Source organism: Solanum lycopersicum, chromosome 6 (assembly GCF_036512215.1).
Source record: "Solanum lycopersicum chromosome 6, SLM_r2.1".
NCBI lineage: Eukaryota > Viridiplantae > Streptophyta > Magnoliopsida > Solanales > Solanaceae > Solanum > Solanum lycopersicum.
Genome location: NC_090805.1, coordinates 45,415,593 through 45,436,491, shown reverse-complemented (window position 1 = coordinate 45,436,491; position 20,899 = coordinate 45,415,593). Strand labels below are relative to the sequence as shown.

Here is a 20,899-nt window from a genome sequence, read left to right as displayed (position 1 = left end):
TTATTTATAGTAAATGTTTTGTCATGGTCATCCAAAAGAATTACGTTAAAACCCAACAATGGCGGTACAAGAAGATCCAGCAGGCATGACATGACCATTTAAATTATCGAACATTTTGTGACAAAATATTTGATCAAGATTCCTATCCTATTTTTATTAAGTCATGCTTTCTACCCTAAAATTTAGCTTCTCTTTTTATTTACTACTGTAGTATCAGAGACAGATTTTGTGATTCTTTCAGAAGGTATCCAAACTTAGACTGGACAATCCTAGATTCCTAGCTAACAACTTTCAGCTCATAGTTAACATGTTCTCAAATTCAATTACATCTAATTCTGGCATAATAGAACAATCAAGTGAAACACTTGAGAGAGAGAATATTGTAAACAGATATTCTTATGAAGAACGCTATTAATGTTTGGTGATATATTAAATTTTAGTGTCAGAGTTTGAAATTTCCTCTTTTTTTTTGCTCTCCATTCTTGTTTGCACAAAAATTTAAGCATAACTGTGAACTTGGAAACCAACCCCTCTCAGAAATAGTATTTACAGAGAGAGCAGAAGTGGACATAAATTTGACTGGTAGTTGAACAAATAGACAAATAAACACACAAGAAAAAAGAAAGTTGAGTCTTTGTTGCACCTGGAACGCTGGAACCATTACTCCATTATTTAATTAAGTGCAGGTCAACTATTACTCTGTTGCTCTAAACTACCCACAATACCATAAATATGCTGACATTAATGTTGCAACTAACCAAAGAAATCTACTCTATGTGTGAAGTCTTTTTTTCGCACTAAATTATACTAATTTCACGAAATACCTGTCATTTGTTACCTCCCACTAGCAACAACAAGTACTAACCTTTAAATGAGGAGGAAAAAAAGATCTTTTCTTACACTCAAGAATGCCTTTTGTAAATGAAAAGATAGTGGACGAGAAAGAAGATAGGAAAAGTAAAAGGAGAAGAAAAGAATTAATGTGCCACTAAATTTATGGATTTTTTAATAAGGCAATTAAATCCTAGTAGAAAATGTCTGTCTGTGACTTTGACAGGAAAAGGTCATTGAGATTTGAGGCATTAAGTTAGATATTCCTTGTTGAAAATTTGGTAGGAAATTGATAGATTATCTTGTAATGAAGCATTGATTGAGCCACACCAAATAAACATAGAAGAAAATTGGAATTTTGAAATATATTTTCTTAAATAGATCATACACTAATATATGAATGTACTGTTCTTTTTATAATATACAAATAAAAAAATAATATCAAACAAAGTAGAAAGTTGGAAGTACCGAATAACGGGGAAAAAAGGAAGCTTGTGTCAAAGCAAAGGATTAAAATTTATTTTCTCGTTCTGTTCCTTTGTCAAAATAATAAAGAATGAGCAGATGATTTCAGTTAATATTATTTGGTGCAATTTTTGACCAGTTTTAAAAGAGTATTCATCATTTTTTTCCCTTACAAACAAATGTTAAATAATATACACTTATCTACCTTTATATTCTTAATTAATCTAATTATATAATATTTTCACTCCAATATGGATAGAAGAATTTACACAATGAGTGATTACTGGAGAAGTATACAAGTCCCTCTGTTTCATATTAAAAACTGCTCACTCTTAAATAAAGAATTCAAGCTTTACGTTTCCTTGTCATTAGGTGATAAAAATGTATTACTATTCTCTCGTTCATTTTTATTTGTCTATTTTGAACTTTAGTAGAACAAATAAGTGGGAGTTAGTTTTTACCGGTGAGTGCTATGTATGAAAGCTTGCTTCCCTCCATTAATGCATGGTTTGCAATTCAAACTTTATACGTGACCTCCTTTCCTTTCGCCTTTTCCTTCTCTTCCTCTTCCTCCTATTTATATATCCATTCATCATTTCTCTTTACAACAAACGACAATGGCCTCATCATTTTCCGATTTCATTTCTTTCATCATCACTGTTTCTTTTCTTCCTAGTGCTCTCTGTCGTCCCTCGATAACTTCTTCGCTTCCACATTCCCAAATCCTCGATGTATCAAAATCAATTCAGAACACTCTTCAAGTACTCTCTCTCAATATCAAGTCTCTTCAACAACAACAACAACAACAACCGCTTTATTCTTCTTCTTCGTCGTCGTTGTTGTCTTCCTCTGCATTATCTATATCAATCTATCCTCGTTCTTCTCTAGTGAAACCCCAACACACAGACTATACATCTCTCACTCTCTCTCGACTCGCTCGTGATTCAGCCCGAGTGTCCTCACTCAATGCGATGCTTCAACTTTCTCCCACTAATTTTACTTATTCTCATCGCAAATCGGTTCGAACCATGTCGGGACCTGGAGAATTTCAGACGCCTCTTATATCTGGAACAAGTCAAGGTAGTGGCGAGTATTTTGCTCGGTTAGGAATTGGAGAACCTGCGAAGGAATTTTACATGGTTATTGATACTGGAAGTGATATTAATTGGCTTCAATGTGAACCCTGTGACGTGTGTTACCAACAAACTGATCCGATTTTCAATCCGTCTGATTCCTCCACATACAATCAGGTCTCCTGCAACTCACCGGTGTGTGCGGCACTTGAACTCTCGGGCTGTTATACCGATACTTGTATGTATCAAGTCTCCTATGGAGATGGTTCGTTTACAGAAGGGGAATTAGCGACTGAAACGGTGTCGTTTGGAGACTCTGGATCGTTCCCTAATGTTGCTATAGGCTGTGGCCATGATAACGAAGGGTTATTTACCGGGTCAGCTGGGTTGTTAGGTCTCGGCGGCGGCTCATTATCTCTTCCATCTCAAGTCAAAGCAACGTCGTTTTCCTACTGCCTAGTAGATCGCGATACTGATTCTTCGTCGACTTTGGAATTCAATTCGGCCGGACCCAGTGACTCGGTGTTTGCACCATTACTACGTAACTCGAGGAGGGACACTTTTTTCTACATAGGTCTGGAAGGAATCAGCGTCGACGACGAGATGTTACAGGTTCCGGCGAGTATTTTTCAGGTGGACGATAATGGGAGGGGAGGAATTATCGTGGATTCTGGAACAGCGGTGACTCGTTTGCAGAGCAGTGCTTACAGTGCTTTACGTGACACGTTCGTGAAATATGCTCAGAATTTGCCGTCAGCCGGGGAATTCGAGTTGTTTGATACTTGCTTTGATCTGTCGTCGATGAGCACGGTGAACGTTCCCACGATGGCGCTTCATTTCTCCGGTGGGCAAACGCTGCCGTTGCAAGCTCAGAATACGGTGGTTCCGGTTGACTCGTCGGGGAAGTACTGCTTAGCGTTTGCTCCGACGGATGAATCAATGTCGATAATCGGAAATGTACAGCAGCAGGGAATACGTGTGAGTTATGACCTGAGCAATAACCTTGTTGGATTTAGTCTTGATAAATGTTAATAGTGGAAATAGCTGCGCGTTAAAATAAAAAGACTTGTAAGTATAAAAAAGGAAAAGAGACAGAGAACTGATCCAATAAAATATTTGGTGTGCTATAATGTTATTATCATCTTAACGGTGTGATGACTTGGTTTGGTAATAGAATTTTCTTTAGTATCCAGGCTCCAACGGCAACACAGGTTGGTGTGATGAACTTTGATAGAAATTCTTTTCTTATCCGAAGGCTCGAATTTTAAATATATCACAATACATGTTGATGTAATGAATTACAATAGAGTTTTGGAAAACTTTCACATATAGTTAATCAAAAATAATTTAATTATTCTTCATATTTATAGCTGATTATTACGCATTGTACCTACATGTTATAGGAAGGAAAGATGTGAGCGAGACTGGGAGAGAGAGAAGAGAGACGCGAGTGAGAGAGCGGTGAATTGTATATGTATATCAGTTACATAATTGTTTATTATACATATATATTTGTGGCAAGCGAGATTGGGAGAGAGAGGAGAGATGCGAGCGAGAGAGGGAAAAGAGTGGAAGAGAGGTGAATTGTATATGTATGTCGGTTAGATAATTGTATATTATACATATACATTGGAAGCGAACGAGATTGGAGAGGGATGAGAGAGGCAAACGAAAGAGGTGAATTGTATATGTTAAAAATATATGAGACTGACTAAACTCACAACATTATAGTACAAAACATGTTGGTTTAATGAACCTCAATCTTGGCAAAAAGTTAAACGCCGTTGCCGGGGATCGAACCCGGGTCACCCGCGTGACAGGCGGGAATACTTACCACTATACTACAACGACTTGCTTGTTGATGTTGCTGTTAAGACAAAAACAAAACTTAAATGTTTGACTTCAACATATTTAACCATAAAGCTCATAAAAGAGGTAATAGAGCAAAATAGTAATATCTCATGTCAATAACTTATTGAAGGCATATCAAGGGCATCATCTACGTGAATTTATTCAGACTAATTATGCCTTTTCCTCAAAGGTAGACACAATTGAATTAACTTTGGATTAGAAGAGAGGTAAATGCCTAAACATATATATATTTTTTATACGTCTTTTAATAGAGAAAATCTTATGGCCTATGAGACAGAATTAAGGTTTGTGACTTTGTGTACACTCTATATTTTTCATATCTCATTTTGTGAAACCAACTTTGGTGTTGTTCTTCTTCTTCTTCTTTAGATTATAGATATGTTTTAATAGGAAAAAATAAATTAGATAGACGTCATTATTTCATGAGCATATTTAGTTAAAATACCATAAATCAGTTTTAAAGCTTAATAATAATTAGTATTCTTAAATCTACTAATCAATGATACTTTTATGAACATAGTCGAGATCAACTTTATAGTCGAAGCTAAACAGAAGAAAGTTCATGTTTTAGCTACAAGCATCTGTAGTTATTTCATTTTTGTTCTCTAATTTTCAGCTTCCAAAGAAAGGATACTTGCTTATGCTAAAGAATCAAAAAATACGGATGGCTTTCAGAAACCGTAAGTTTACAACAAAAAATTATGGAGTGTATAAATGTTCTACTACATACTTTTGACGACTAGTTTGGTGTGTTCGACCCAATAATTTAATAACAATTTCAACTAAACATCAGGCTTAGAAGAATAAGCTTATGTTTGACTACTTTCTGTAAAAACTGCAGAGTAAGGAAGTATTCTACTAAATGGAATGCAAAAATCCAAAAAACTACAAATAAAAATTGATCTGCTTGATATCGCAATTGAATCGTCTACTATTTTAAACCGACTTCTCTAAAACATTAAACACATAATCGAAATAAAGATGGGCATTCGTGACAGATGATTGAAATAATAATAAGATAAATAAAGAGAAAGGAAATGACAAAAGAGTACAAAGGATAAATGATTCTTGAAATTCAAAAAAAATGTCTATATCTCAGACTCCGCATTACTCTTTCAATTGTATATTGCGCATAGGCTGGGATAATCACCAGCAGAGCAATGGGGCAAAAATAGTAAAACAAGGACAGAAACCCTTGGGTAAATATATAGTAGATTTTTATCATTTTCTTCGCACTATCAAACTTGAATAAAACAACCAATGCATTTTTTCCCAACTATTTACATCATTTGGAGAGTTTCATTGTTCCGTTGTGATTAGCAAAAACTTGAGACAATGAAGGAGTCTATAGTGCATGAGGAAGATTGAGATTCTTTTCGCTGACAAGAGATTCTTCGCCATGGCTGCAGAAAATTCACTCAAGCTAGTAAACAACCATCTCAAATATTGTGATATGAACTAGGTCACACCAGCACAACATAAATTCACTTCAGATGGAGGGGGAAGGGGGTTTACGAGATATTGTACCTGAGGTAGCTCAATGCTGACATCCTGTATAGGCAGGTGAATACTAAAATGTGCAATCCAATAGTGTAGAAGAATACAAATGTCCGAGCATATCTGCAACATCAAGTAGCACTTCAGTTTATTTCATAAGAGGTTCATATTAAGAACCAAGATGAAAGCTGGTACATCCGTGTGATATCATTGTTTTAAGCAGTAACCTATCTTCTTCTTTTAACTCGTGATAGCTGTTAAGTAACAGTAGCTAGTAAAACAAGGACTCATAGAAAAAGTCGACGATCAGCATGATTGCTAAAGGAAATAAAGACAACTTAGATAAAGCATTGCATCAGTGAGATTAGTCGTATATTATCATGGAACAGAAGTAATACCATTCCAGCCTGAATAGATAAATAATGTTAAGCTGAAAAAGAAACCATGATAACGAAGCTTACTTGTTACCAAGAAGAAAACGGCCACTACTGAGAGTAATCTTGTCTCTCAAACCTAATTCCTTGTATCTTTGATCTCTTTCCTGTTATAAGAGAAAAAAGATTCGGTAAAATGGATATCCACGATATCTAACAATATCAATAGACACGGGCAGGCGTGTTTACAGATTCAGCAATCAAAACAAAAGTGACACAGAAAACAACATAGGAAAGATATCGATCCAGATTAAAAATGAAAATATAGGGAAAACAAAGAGAAATGAGAATATATAGAAATAATTTAAGATTGAAGTTAGATGTCTATAAAATTTGAGTTAAAGGTAGTAAAAAAGAACATGCATAGTTTTTCCTCTTAGCACATTTAATGACTCTGAAGATGGAATTTTGAAGGCCTAATAGCCTGGCAGAACCAAGGAGAAGCATATGTTGAAATTTATAGAAGTATCTAATCCCAATTTCGAACTAAATGACTCAGAAGAAATTTAATTAAGGATGTGGCGAAAGAGCTGGAACCTTCTTCGAGAATGCCGCAAATGGATTTATGTCATCCTCATACATCTTCTTGTATTTGGATTCCACGTCAGAGCTGAAACCACCTTCTAAATCTTCTACGTACTGAGAGCCAGAGGGTGGAGTTTGAGAACAAATAAAAAGTGAGCAAATATTTAATCAACAACAGAGCCTGATAGACGAACCTTTTTTGATCCTCTTGAGATCACTCTTTCAGAATTATAATCCTGAACGTAACGGATCTTCCCATAAAGTTTGACATTATCTGCTTTTGTTTTATCAAGTTCTGAGGTCAGTGATCCTATCTTCTCCTTCAGCTGTCTAATTTCCTAGAGAGATCAACAATTCAAGAAGCACGTACTCTTGTCAGTAAAATGACGTGCAAAATAAGGTCTTACAGTGGGTAGGTAGAAATATAGAAAAAACAGTTCAATGGAAAAACCTCTTCAGTCTCCCGCAAACGGGTACGGAAACGGTCTCTTTGGTTGCAGATCACCTTCAGCATTGAGCTTTGATCTTGGTCTGAGGAAACATGCCTCTGCTCTTCATTCTATTTCAAAGGATGTCTCCCATTAGAAAACTCACATTCAAAAAGAAAACACAGGAGATACGAGAAATGTTACTGGAACTTCAAATATACTAACTGGATGCACTGATCTACTGAAAAGTCAATCAAAATGCAATGATTACTTATCAACAGGTGATGATCTAATCTACTGAATCTGTTATTCCATTTTCTTTTTGCTTTTTTTTACTTGGGGGGAAGGCTAAGAATTTTTTAGATTTTTTTTTTGATAAAATCTAGTCCCAACACCAAAACCGCGCTTGTGACTACAAACCTATCAACAAGTGCAGACTATTCTAGAAGTGAAATTACAAAATCTATCAACGCATTCCGTTCACACACATTTTCAAACCAAAAGGCAAGAATATTTGAACACTAGTATTCAGTATAATTTATCTGTATCTGATATGCTTTCCAACCAATTTTACTTGCTAAAACAAACACCATTTATGGTTTAGAGCTGTTATTCCATGACCCCTACTTCTACACCAGGGGACTACTGAGATGATGAACAGTCGCTTTTTTTCTTTTCAAGAAAGTAATCATGTATTCATAAAAAGAATTTTACCCGAAATATACATTATACATCTTTTTCCTACAACTTTACCATCACAGCACTAAGGAGCTCAAAACACATGAAACTCTTCTGTACAAGTTACATGTTTCTATATGCTCTAAAAACAGAGATTTTAGAATATGACCAGTTGTTTCCTCATTTTCAGAAAATCCTCCTCACTCCATACTATGTCCAGTGAACTGAAGAATCAACTATGCTACAAAGCATAGTCCAGCATAATCCTATGAGATTTAGGAACTTGGTCCATAGTTTAAAAGCCATGTCACGTATAGAATGAGGTCATTTTCTTTTTTCTTCCTTATCATAGAACACGAAGCAAGGACTCACTTCCAACGAAAGATAAAAATGTTCTGACGGGAGATCAGCAATATACAGGAGCAAGGACTCACTTCCAACAATCCAAATCAACAACCTTGTTTATAAGGAGGAGGCAGAAACATAAGGAAGCAAGAAAGGAACAACACTCACCTCTGAAGGCTCTGTTGCACCAGACTCTGATAAATCCCAATCATCAAATCGAGTACCTTTTCTATCTTTAGAATTATATCCCTGTGTGAGAAACAAGAAGACTAGTATGAGAAAAAGTTAACGTGAAATTAATTTAGCAACAACCTGCACCTTAGAACCCACCTACTCAAGAAAAAGCAAACAGATTAACTTAGGCAAGTTCAGATCTACATTTATCTTGTTTCAGACAGTTCATATTCAATAACCATCAGAGAAATATAACTATTTTCTGCGGTAAATATAACTACAAAAGCATACAATGATTACGTGCAGACAGATGTTCCAGCAAACAAGAGAGAGAGAGAGAGAAAGATTTTGAAGATACCTTTAGAATATCATCTTCTAGCTTCTGTATTAATCTTTGTTGTTCATTAACCTTGGCAGTCAGCTCTACAACCTTTGCTTCAGCTGATTCCAGCAAAGAAATCCTCTCAGAAAGTTGGACCTGAAAGTCATGAGATAGTATACAAATAATAGCAATAACAGATTTATTTCGAGCATATTCTGTAAAACTTTTCTATGATATGATGAATTTAAATCATCATATTCTGTTTATAATCAGCCGAGTAACTTCAATTTTTTTCCATGAATATAAATGACAGCAGACATATAATTAGGGCACAACTACTAATTACCTTTAATTGTGTTAGCTCATGCTCCACTTTTCGATTCTTGTCAAGAAGTAACGACTCAAGTTTGCTCATCTCTTGCCCACTGGTAGCAACTTCCCAATCTTCAGCTTCAATTGAATTGTAACCCACAGCCTACGTTAAGCAAAAAAAGAAGTTAATGAAGACACACCACTTAACATACATTGTGAATCGTGGATGAACAGGAAACAAAGAACTCCTGATGAAAGAAAATGAGTCTGATTAATTGGAGACAATTGACATAATACTGAAAAGGAACAAAAGGGGGAAGGAGCCGAGGATCTTAGAACATCCAAAATCAGTTCTAAAGCTTTCTGTGCTATTTCCGAGAAGTTAGACAATAGAAGATTAAAAAATAACTGTAGAACCAACAATGAATCTAGCGCACACAGGGAGAGAAAATATACCTGTAAGATCTTTACTTTCTTCCTCAAATCATCTATCAGTTTTGTTGTAGGCCGTGTTTGAAGCTCCTTCTTTAGATCTTCAAGAGCAACCTCCTGAGGTATGTAAATAAGCTAGAAAAATTAGGGGAAAGAAAAGAAGAAAGACCTTGAAGGGATCCCAACAAAAAACACAACTACATTGTCTATTGCAAGAATATGGAGTTAAACCAGAAATGTTACCAGCTTTTAAGCATCACCAGTAAAAAATTCTCAGCATAAAGGCTCTTAGAAGTTCTGAGTTCAATTTGTGGAATAACTACGTAAGGAAGTTACTAGTACTTGATAGAAGAAATGTTGGGGGAAAAATTCAGAGCAGTCTAGATTACCCACTTTGTGGGATTTCACGGGGTATGTTGTTGTTGTTGTTGTCTAGATTATTGAAAAATATATCATTTTGGTGAATATAAGCATACTGATGAAATAGAGGGAATAATACAACAGTAAGGAGTACAATTTTTTGAGAAAACAAGATTAATAAAGTTAAAGTGTGTATCTATCTCATCTAAAAGCTCAAACTATTAGAGAAAACACATTTTTATTATTTATTATATTTTCAACACGCCCCATCACGTGCGGACCTGATTATTCATTTGTGGTCCAAGTATGTGGAAATTCTTTTGGATGATGGGTAATGTTGAGATTCAACCCCTGGACTTGTGCTTGCTTTAGATACCATGTTGAAGTGTGTAAAGCTTTTAGATGATATGGTTATAGACTTCAACACAAGATATATTAATTAAGGGGCATTCCATATTCTTTTGGTACTGCGGATATCCTTTTTTTAAGAGAGAAAAAAATAGCAGGCAATAAGAAAGTGGTCCTACATTCATTAGTTAAAGACGACACAAGTATACCTTTTGATAGATAATCAATGAAGGACGGATTCTCACAAATAAGAAAGTTATGCATAGGCATTTTATACCAATATCTAACCAAGAAAAAACTGTCTCCACTTTCATTTAACAGATCATTATTTTATTTTATTTTCATAACCGTGGTGGCAAGGCCAGCTTGCACGCACCTTGACTAATTCTACCGCCTACCTTCTACCTCCCATCAGTTGAGATACCGCGTAACTCTGTCCACGAAGTCTTGGACAGTTGGAAAAAATTTACGGAGTCTCCACTGGAATAAGAATTTGAAATCTCATGGATCTCATTAGAAGTCATTGACCACTAGGCTACACCCTTTGGATGTTATTAACAGATCATTATGACGACAAAGATGTATCTATATGGTTAAAAAGAGTATGAGAACGTTTTTGTGTATCCTCCATGCTATCAGTTAACGAATAATGAGAGAATATACCTTTTCATTAAGAAGAGAATTCAACTTCTTTATCTCATTAATGTGTTCTTCTCGTTCATTTGATAAAGTGTTCTCCAACTTATGAAGTTCCACATTTAGTTCAGAGATTATCTTCTCTTTGGCATACAGAGAATTCTCAAAAGCACTATCTGCATCCAAATTATCACTGAAAGCAAACGGTTTAGACTTGGACAATATATCTAAAACCATGCACAAACAATATACAACAGATTTCAAAGGAGTAAAAGAATAACAGAGATACACGATGAACATGGAAGTGCGTCATTGTCATCATACAGCATGTAATTTTAAAAAATTCCTAAAGGACTTGAGTTTTCAGCTAGTGAAGTATTTAGCTACTCTTCATCACAAGCTCATTTGCTCTGTACACAGAATCTCACACTTTCTTTGCCTTCTGCTTGGCATGATCGTCAGATTGAACTGCATCACTGTACTCTGTATTTCTTTTCAATAAAAGCATAACTGTACTCAATTATGTGAAACAAGTTTCTTTTTCCTTTACTAATTTCATGTATAAACTTCTAAGGAGACTATATGGCAAGCCAAGAACATCTTTTTCCCCAGCCTCCACTTAATGCTAAAGATGTCCAAGCTTGACTACTAGAGATCATTGGTCAGTAGGAATGAACTCAGATGACCATCACAAGATGCCTAGGTGCATATAATACATACTTGAGAGGTCAGTGGGAATAAGATCAACTTATCAAACTAGAGAAGACACCTGTTCTTGTGATCATTATCTTCGTTTGCAGTCTGTAATTGTGAGCGCAACAATCCCTACATAAGACAAAACTAAGGATTATTAATACACTAAATAAGCTTTTTAGCCCACAAACATTTTTCCATATAAATCCTAAGTTCAGGATCCTTTTTTTGGTTGGCCCGGGTTTAGCCTGGAGCAAAATCAAGTCCAAAAAATATCTGCAGCTAAAACGTTCTCTGTGGAGGATAAAGGTGAGACATTGGGCAATACTGAAGGTAAGGGCTAGTTTTTTTTAAAAAAATGGAAGGTAATTTAATCCTCCTACCTTTTCTCTTTCAAGACTAAGAAGGCGACCTTGAGCCCGTTCAACTTCATCCATTAGGAGATTGAATTCCGATTGCTTTGCGGCTCTCTCTTCCTCTAAATTACAAATAAAAGGGATAAAGTGATTCATGAGAAGTGTTTCCACGAACAGAAGTCTAGAAGGTCATATGATATGAGAAGTCAAAACAGTAATCAAGTAAGAAGATCAATATGTTTATGAGAAGGTTACAGAAAAGGCAAAGAGAGAAGTTCTTAGCGATTTTTATTTAAAGCTGCAGACTTACTCCAGAAACATAATACATCAACAAACAACAGAATAAGTCCAGAATAGGATATCACCTGATTGCGCACGAACTTCAAACAACTGGCTTTGTGCAAGTTCATGCAACTTTTGCATGGTAGAAACACTTTCTTGAGCTTGTCGTAATTGATCCTGTAGTAATTGCTCCCTGCATCAAAAAGAAGAACGGCAAATCATGATATGCCAATCCATCCGGACACATATTTCACCACAAACATATACCAGAATAAAGAGGGATGCAACTTTGTTCCAATGTTATTTATGTGGGATGGAATCAGAGAAAAATAATCATCCTTTTGCTCATTGTAAAATGACTGAGATGTTATGGAGTTCGTTTCTTTATATCAAAGGCTTACAGTGGGTCATGCCTAAGACATCTGGAGACTTACCAGCTTGTTGGAATTTCAATGGAGGAGTTGTAAATCAGGAAAGATAGCGTAAAAACATAGTGGGTGCATATGGTGGATAATTTGGAAGGAAAGGAACTCCAGATGTCTTGAAGGAGTTGTATATTTTTGGTGGAATGGGGATTTTTTAAGTGACACAGAATCTCTGCAGGCATTATAGAATCTTTGCAAGTAGAACAAAGATTCACTTTTCCTTATCAGAAGATAAAAGAAAAAAATTTACTTACGGAGTTTTGGTTGGCTTTTGTAAGTTGTAAAGATGGCTCTTAGCACAGCCTTTGTGCTAAATATTTTGGGAGAAGGCATAACTACCACCTTGAACTATAATAAATTCCTAATTGACACATTATCTTTATGCGGGACCTACTATCCCCTTGACCTTCTTAAAAACACAATAAATACCCCTGAAAAGTCATAATCAGTTTAATGTTAACATAGAAAAAACATGCGACTACCAAGTGTATATTTCATTTTTATATTTTTTTAAATCATGCAACTATCAAGTGTTTTATGGTTCTCTTCTGCCAATAGAATGTGAAATACCTTTCTTTTAAAACCTCAAGTGCTTTCTGGTTCTCTTCTGCCAAACTGCGTTGCTTGATTTCTACAATTTCCTTGACTTTTTCCTCCATCTAAACCACAATAGAAGAGAAACATTAGAGGAGAAACCAAAATGAACGAACCTGCCAACAATCTGTTTCAAACTTTCAACGTAACTTAAAATGCACTTTTTTCCATAAGTCAGCGCTTGGAGAAGCTCATACGAGAGTTCAAATGCATCACCACCCTTTCCCAGAAATATTTTTTTAAGAAAAAGGAAGCATGGACAAGATGAAAAATTTGATCATTGGCTCAAAGTTAAAAACCACTTATCAAAGGGGTGACCACAAGAGAAACTTATTCCTCAGCTACACCAGCTTGACACAGCTAAGTTTTTGTTTAAGCTTGAGTCAAGCTTAACAAAAATATGAGCCAAGCTCAAGCAAATGAATACCCAACTGTTCCTCAGATTCTAAAGTTGCATCGGTGTTTGTCCAGTAGTGACTTATACAATAAAGTAACTGCTTAGCTCTGTTGCACATCAGTAAGCATTGGCATAACCTAAAAGACACACAAAATGAATTGCATGTCTCTTTTTATGCCTTTAAATCACCAAACTCTCTCTTTTTAGTTTTGTGAAGCCCCATCTTCTAATTCAAGCTGGTTTGTACAGCTATTTCTTCTATTCCTAGCCACTACCTGCCACAACCGCCACTAAAACATCTTCGATAAAGGCTCCTAAGTCAATTAAGGGGAGAAACATCTTGAGAGCTGAGACTATTAGAAGTCTCTAGCTTCTGATATCAATGACAGTTTAGCACTATTTGTTTTAGAATTTTGAAACAGAAAAGAAGGATGTTCTGTTGTCAGATTTTTCCAATCCCTTGTGAACATTTCTGGTTTAGAAAATTGTAAGGACTGCAGCAATATCAAGCTTGAACTTCCCATTTTGTTTCCAAATCTAGTAAAAGCCAGTGATGGAATTGGTTCTGCTCAGCCTGGTTTCACTCATCTAGTACAACCTGATAATGTAACGTTTACAGAACATTGAAGGAGAGAGAATCTAACAATTTCACATATCACATTTAAACACCGAAATAGTGATGAGGGACAGCAGAAGATTCAACAAAATTACTTCAGTGTTCTCTCGAGTCATTCTTTAAAGGGAATACACTTGATGTGCGCACACAATGGTATATAGATAGAACTACAATATATACTAGCCTGTTGCTCTAACTGGCGGCACCGCTCTTCAAGTCTTCTTATTGTCGCTTGTTGATTTTTCAGATGAGTTGCTTCCATGCGAAATTCTTCAAGTTCAACCTTCATTTTTCGGTTCTCAGACTCTAATTCTGATAGCTTTGAATCCTTTTCCTGTAAAGCGACATGAACAATCAGATATGAAAAAAAAAATGAACCTAAAAGTTAAAGGAAAAAGATAAATTTAATATCCTAGACATGCTTTTGAGCTGAAATCAAATTTAAGAGCTCTAGTGGAACTTCACATATATGCTTTGAACACAACATCCTGAAAATTCCCTTTTTTACAAAGGAACGCCATCTTGAAAATTCTCTATATTGAAATAGTTTCTCATCAGATATACCCGCAAATCCCTTTCATATCTGACGATATTTTGTCACAAGCTTTAAATGAGTCATGAAAGATCTTATCCAATATACAACACTCCATGGATGTATATCAATTGACATTTACATATGAGGCGGAAGTAATTCAGAAATGTGATCTTCACGTTCAAGGCCTTAACCACCCGTGCACTGCCACTTTGTGTTTGTTTATCATGTATGTTTATCAATGGACATTTACCTCCAATTCCATTAGGTCAGCAATAAGAAATTCAAAGAAACAAGTTTATCAGGTACAAACTATCAAAAACCAACTAGTTTTTTTCCCTCTCTTCATTACTTGTCCAATTCCATTTAACTTAGCATATTACAATTGTGCAACATCTGGCTGGATAAGTCTCGATACTAACATTCCATGAAGATTTTAGGTGGAAGCAGCTATCATGCATGATATGTCAAAGTTAATATATGAGAAGAGCATTTTTCTTCCAGGTGGTCCATCTGCCTCACAAATTGCACTTGCAATGAGTGCAACTGTAAATTGCAAAACTCCTAGTTGGCTGTGTAAGCATATCTAGTAATAATCCTAACAAAAAAATGAAAACATGGAACGAACCTCCTAAACGTCTTAAACTTCTCTCTTTTCCGAACCATCTTATTGTGGAATACAGGTTTTTGAAGTCGCCATTATTTTTAAACTGAACCACTACCTCTTTTTCCTTAAATTGACAAGTCATATCTGTATAATCTGAATGTGAAGCTTTCCTACTGTTAATCAGCAAAAGACTTAAGCATTTCCAGTCCATGTACACCGCAATCTGACGCCATATCCCAAAGTTCATGTGGTGTAGATAATTACATATCTTCTTTGAAGTTACCATTATTCTTAACTACTACTAATTACACTAATAGTAGTTAACATGCATGCTGAAACCATTCATGGGCCACCAATGCAGTTGCTCCACAACTCTGTAAGAAAGGTGAACAAATGAAAGGCCAAAGTTGAACTTACAGCAATTGAAGCAATGACTGGATAAGGATCTGGTGCCTCATATAGTTTTTGATAAATGTTAAGGAAAGCATTTTCCCCATACTTAGCTCTCTTGGTAAGATTGTCAACCTCTTCTTGGTACCCCTTGAGCAAAGAGTTGAACAAGCTCAACTTGTCTTCACTTGAAGCTTTTTTAAAATCTGTCAAGAGGTGATAGACATAGCTTAGAATATATGTTTAAATAGAAGTGGAAGTAATTGTAATATACTATTAATGTTAAACAGCAAAGGAAAGGTACATATCGCACCTCGAGTGCTCTCTGCAAGTTTTCGTCGGTTCTTCTGACTGTTCTCCTGATTCTCAGCAATCCTAAGACCTTGCTCATCTAGTGTACTCCTTTCTTTCTCCAAATCAAAGTCTGGATCGAAAAAATCAGATACACTTTAAATGTGTAGAAAAAGTTAAATTTTCTTAGACAAGACAAAAGATATCCCAGGAAGAATAAATTTATATACAGACCAATCTTTTTAAACAAGGTTCTAGGCTAAGGACTTAATAAGAATTCATGAAAAACATGTCAAAAATAAAAATTCACAAGGAAGCACGTAAAGCAGATTGAGTTGTGTTCTCCATACACCCACAGTTTTACATCATCTTCTCCAATGGAAAATATCTAGATAATTATTCATTGGATAGTAATAAACCGGTGACATATTCATTCTACCACAGACAGGTGTTCCTCATTACCAATCAGTTCAACAGGACTTAAGAACACATTAGCGAAGCCAACCAGCAAAAGACAGTGAACACAGCCATGCAGTCCCTTGTATTCAATAGCTTCTACATCTGAAAAGGAGCCAACTAGTTCGCTGATACTAAGTGTCTGAGAAGATTGGGAGAGTTTTCATTTTATAAGAATTTGCTCATACATGCTATTCCAAAAGAAAAATGCCTACAACTAAATCTTGTTACCGATTTCTTGTCACGGATTACATTCGCTTATTCAAGTACTCTGCTGAAAATTTATTGATCATATTGGCAACGGAAGTAAAATATACAACTACACCTTGTTACCAATTTCTGGTCATGGATTAGATTCACTTATTCAAGTAGTCTGCTGAAAAGTTATAGATCATATTGGCAATGGAAGTAACACATATTTTAGGCTCGCGTATTTCTGTTAAATAACTGTAATTACGAAATTAGTCAAGTTTTGTGGTCTTCTTTGTTTTGTATCTCAAACCATATGCTACTTTATATAAATTTAAGTATACAGAAACTAATAGTCCTGGTTGTAATCATTAATCAAAGACCTCTCAATCACTCAATGGTTCTCATATTAGCTCTTTCAAATGCTAGAGTGAAATATAGCAAAGAGAATAATCTCAAATTGTTAAACGGAGCACTGTTATTAGTCATCTTATGAACTTACTACTCTGTGATCATAAATGAAGTTCGTCACATGGTTTCATACTGACATTTCAAAAGTTAAAGTGAAAAATCACAAAGTAATTAACATCCACACTGCTACATTGCACGTGCTAATAACTCAATCTGCATATTGCAGTGGAAAATGAGTATTCTGAACCTAAAAGTCTGATTGCTAAATGAAAATAAACCAAACTTGTACTCCTAGATATGAAAGGTGAACTCACTTCCATTAGTGAAGTGATGAATTTCCTGATTTTACTTTTGATGATAATCAGCAACAAAAACCGACAACCGGAGATATGCAATTCGCAGAAAAAAAGTAAGATTATGACTTGATAATTGAAGACGGAGATATACCTTTCCAGAAGCTGGCGACGGCAGCGAGGGGAGTAGATGAAGACGTTGAGTTCGCCTTGTCTCTCTCCGGTCCTCCTCGCGGGGAATCCATTGCTGATCCACCACAAATTCAGCTTTTGCTCCGACAAAAACTTCAATCTGTCTATTTCTCCACTTAATGCGAAGAAATTGTTACGAAACGATAGTTCTACTGGTTTTGATAGATCACAGATCTCGAGCTTTGTGGTTCCTTTGAAATTAATTTTGTTGCAGCATAGGATGAAAGAGAGACGTGAGTTCGATGGAGAAACAAATCCGGGTCACCCATATTATTCATCGGGTCATTTTCCGGACTTCGTTTGGTACATAAACTTTTTGGGAATTAAAACATTGAACAATTACAAAATTAAAAGATGAGTAATTACCAGAAAAAGATTTTACTTAAATGAAGGAAATTGTTAATAATGGGTTAATACATGATAAATATGTTATTGTTCTTAAAAAAAAATGCATCAAATACTTACGCCTAAAGTAAAATTGAAAATTTTTTCGTAATAGAGTGATCTAATAAAATATATATTAACAATTAGTATAAGTGTGTAACCAATTAAGCTTAATTAATTTTATAAAAGATTAATTATTTTTTGAAACAAATAGAGTTTGATCTATTTTTTTTAATTATAATTTTAAAATGAATTAATTCAAGAATTCACTTGACTTGGTCAAATTTAATTTTTCGCTCTTTAGCTCAAAAACTTATTTGAGCTAAGTTGATTTTATCAAATTTATAAAAATAAAATCCGAAAGTTAATCTAATGATCAATCCAATAGTCAATGGTTTCTTCAATCGATTATTGTTATGTTTTTTTCTTTTATTGTAATTGTGATTAGCTTTAAGTCCATTTCTACAAGTTAAATCAAAGTTGCCCCACTTTAATAAATTTTAAAATATTAAAATATCCAAAAATATATTTAATGAATCAAAATTGTCTAGATAAACTACAAGGGATAATATTTGGCTAAAATCACTCACTTCACCTCAAAATAAGTATTATCTTAAGAAAAAAATTATTCCAAGATAAATATCTAAAATAAAAATTAGTTTTATTTTTCTATTATATTATTATACTCTATATTTTTAATAGCGTTCAATTATCATGAGACATTCAATAAATAAGATAATTAATAAATCACTTATTATATTTATTGAGTTTTTATAAAGTATGATTTCTGTAAAAATTTCCTTTGTTTTGGGAAGAAGATACAGTAGAATTTCTCCAAAATTAATATTTGGTAAATTAATAAACACTTTAAAGATGATAAGAGTAATCTTCTCCGGCCCTGATTTGACCGATAAAAAAAATCACTGATTTCAATAAGATAATATATTTTTGAAGGCCCCATATAAATATATGATCTCATTCTATTATAAATTAATATTTTTATAAAATTACAAAGATATTTAAGATAATTTAGTAATATATGATTTTAATGTTTTTTGTTCAAATTCAAATCTAGTTGAAGCTCATCTCTAACCTTTTCTTAACATATTCAAAAGTTTTGGTTTTGTTTCTTACACTGCACATAAAAAATTGTGAAGAGTTCTAAATATGATAAGTACTTCCTTATGAATAATTAGTTTTAAAATATTTCATCAACAACATTGTTTTCTCCTATGATATCTAAAATTTCTTTTAAATTGTAACCTCTAAACATGTAATCGATTATTGATATCCATTTTAGTGCGGTTTGAGATCATTACTCATAACTTCAAATTCATAAATGTCATTTTCATAGGTGGATTATTTAAATTCTTTGAGGCTTCGTAAATGTCAAAAACATAAATACAATAATATTTTTACAAAATAATTATATCTAATGATCCTGATTATATCAAGGAGAAAGACATAAAGATACCATCGAAGTTGTCCCATATTTGTATAAAGACACCTAAACTTTCAAAGTGTCCTATCACCCCACTAAACAACTATATATCGTTGTAAATGGGTCATTTTTACCCATTAACTCGTCTGGTTGTTAAATCGCACGTTAGGCGCGTCATGGACCATTTTTCATTTACCAGTTTAAATAGCCACATGTCATTTTCTTTCTTTAATATTAATTATTTAATTAATTTATGTTATCTTCCCCAATTAAACTCAAAAATAGTCGTTGGCAGCCCTAATATTTTTATTTCCATGGCAAGAACAATGTTGGTACTTTCTGTTTGACGACTTCATCATCTTCCTCAAGAAAATAAGGTAGGAATTCGTCCATTATCTTTTAATTTCCAGTAGAAACGTTAATTTGAAGTTTTTATGGTTGAATATCATCTCAATTTTGTGATTAGTTTTTGACAGAAAATGTCAAATGCTATGTTGCATCGTATTTGTAATGATGAGAATCATCCGATGTTACGAGTGAAACTGCGATGCAAACATGGTGACTTACTATCAATGCAAACTTCATGGTCGGAGCATAATCCAGCTCGAAGATTTTGGTCTTGTGTACGCTATCGTATATGTTTACTAATTCTTTTATGAAGATCTTTTGTTTTTGTATTTTTCTTTAATTTGTATTTTGCGTATTTTAGGAGGATGCGTTCAACTTCTTTAGATGGAGGGATCGAGAAGAAGTTGATATACGATCCAAATACGTTATTCCGAGATTAGCAAAGAGAATTAATGAGTTGGAAGAAGTGTTGTCATCTTATGAAAGTCATGTTGAAAGTAACAAAGTCATGATGAAGGAGAAAAAAAAGGGCAAATGTTGTAACTTGAAGCTAAGGGTCTTGATCATTATTGTGTGTTTTCTATGTTTAAGTCTAACCAAGAATGTGAAGGATGAAAGTTGTAGGTGTGTGCAACCAAAATTGCCATAGACATCTTTAGTTACTTTCAAATTTTTGAAATTGTAGGTGTGTGTACCTAGAAGCTAATTATCTTGATCTTGCTAGTTGTAGGTGTGTGTAACTTGAAGGATAGAAGTTGTTGAATGTTCAAGTTATTTTTGTTCCTTGTTGTCGAAATTGTTATGATTTGAACAATTTGTTAATGTATTTGGTTCTCTTATCTATATTATCGTGACAATCATTTGAGAAACTTCACAAATATATCAATTAAAATTAAAAAGGCAATAACAAAACTGACTAAAAAGAAGACTTCATAATCGAGTTTGATTCCAACCATTCAAGTTTGTTTGGTTACACGCAAAATTGAGTTTGTTTTCAACAAAAAAATAACAAAAATATGCATAGTTAAATTTTGTTTGTCAAAACGAATAAGACAACATCAAAATGCCCCACTTCCATGGCACAGAAGTCTTCGGACTTAAAGTTGTTTGGCCTTGACTATTAGCAACATTAGCAGCAGCTACAGACCTAGTTTGGATAACCTTTTCAGCCTTCATTCTTTTCAGGTTGGTACTGGTAATAGTTATATTTCCCTTCCATTTGAATCCACGTACTGGTGTGTATCCAATATCACCAGTGATAACATCAGCC

At 34.5% G+C, this 20,899-nt stretch overlaps 2 protein-coding genes and 1 non-coding gene across 3 annotated transcripts; 1 reads left to right on the top strand and 2 right to left on the bottom strand.

Moving 5' to 3' along the window:
• The first annotated feature begins 461 nt into the window (after positions 1 to 461).
• Positions 462 to 3,510, top strand: LOC101266341 (protein ASPARTIC PROTEASE IN GUARD CELL 1-like). Its single transcript, XM_004241574.5, has one exon. It carries the CDS (start codon positions 1,914 to 1,916, stop codon positions 3,399 to 3,401), a length of 1,488 nt encoding a protein of 495 aa, XP_004241622.1. The 5' UTR covers positions 462 to 1,913; the 3' UTR covers positions 3,402 to 3,510.
• A 638-nt stretch (positions 3,511 to 4,148) lies between these two features.
• Positions 4,149 to 4,220, bottom strand: TRNAD-GUC (transfer RNA aspartic acid (anticodon GUC)). The gene has a single exon. It is a non-coding gene; the product is annotated as a tRNA-Asp (tRNA).
• A 1,021-nt stretch (positions 4,221 to 5,241) lies between these two features.
• LOC101266645 (CASP-like protein) lies at positions 5,242 to 17,721 on the bottom strand. Its single transcript, NM_001346893.1, has 19 exons — positions 17,419 to 17,721; positions 15,938 to 16,048; positions 15,652 to 15,830; positions 14,280 to 14,429; positions 13,059 to 13,147; positions 12,147 to 12,256; positions 11,809 to 11,903; positions 11,502 to 11,557; positions 10,760 to 10,925; positions 9,413 to 9,505; positions 8,991 to 9,119; positions 8,681 to 8,800; positions 8,317 to 8,397; positions 7,149 to 7,256; positions 6,892 to 7,035; positions 6,710 to 6,811; positions 6,200 to 6,279; positions 5,769 to 5,861; positions 5,242 to 5,644 (listed from the first exon to the last, which is right to left on the bottom strand). The coding sequence occupies exons 1-19, from the start codon at positions 17,507 to 17,509 to the stop codon at positions 5,587 to 5,589; spliced, it is 2,055 nt and encodes a 684-aa protein (NP_001333822.1). The 5' UTR covers positions 17,510 to 17,721; the 3' UTR covers positions 5,242 to 5,586.
• Between the last annotated feature and the right edge of the window lie 3,178 nt (positions 17,722 to 20,899).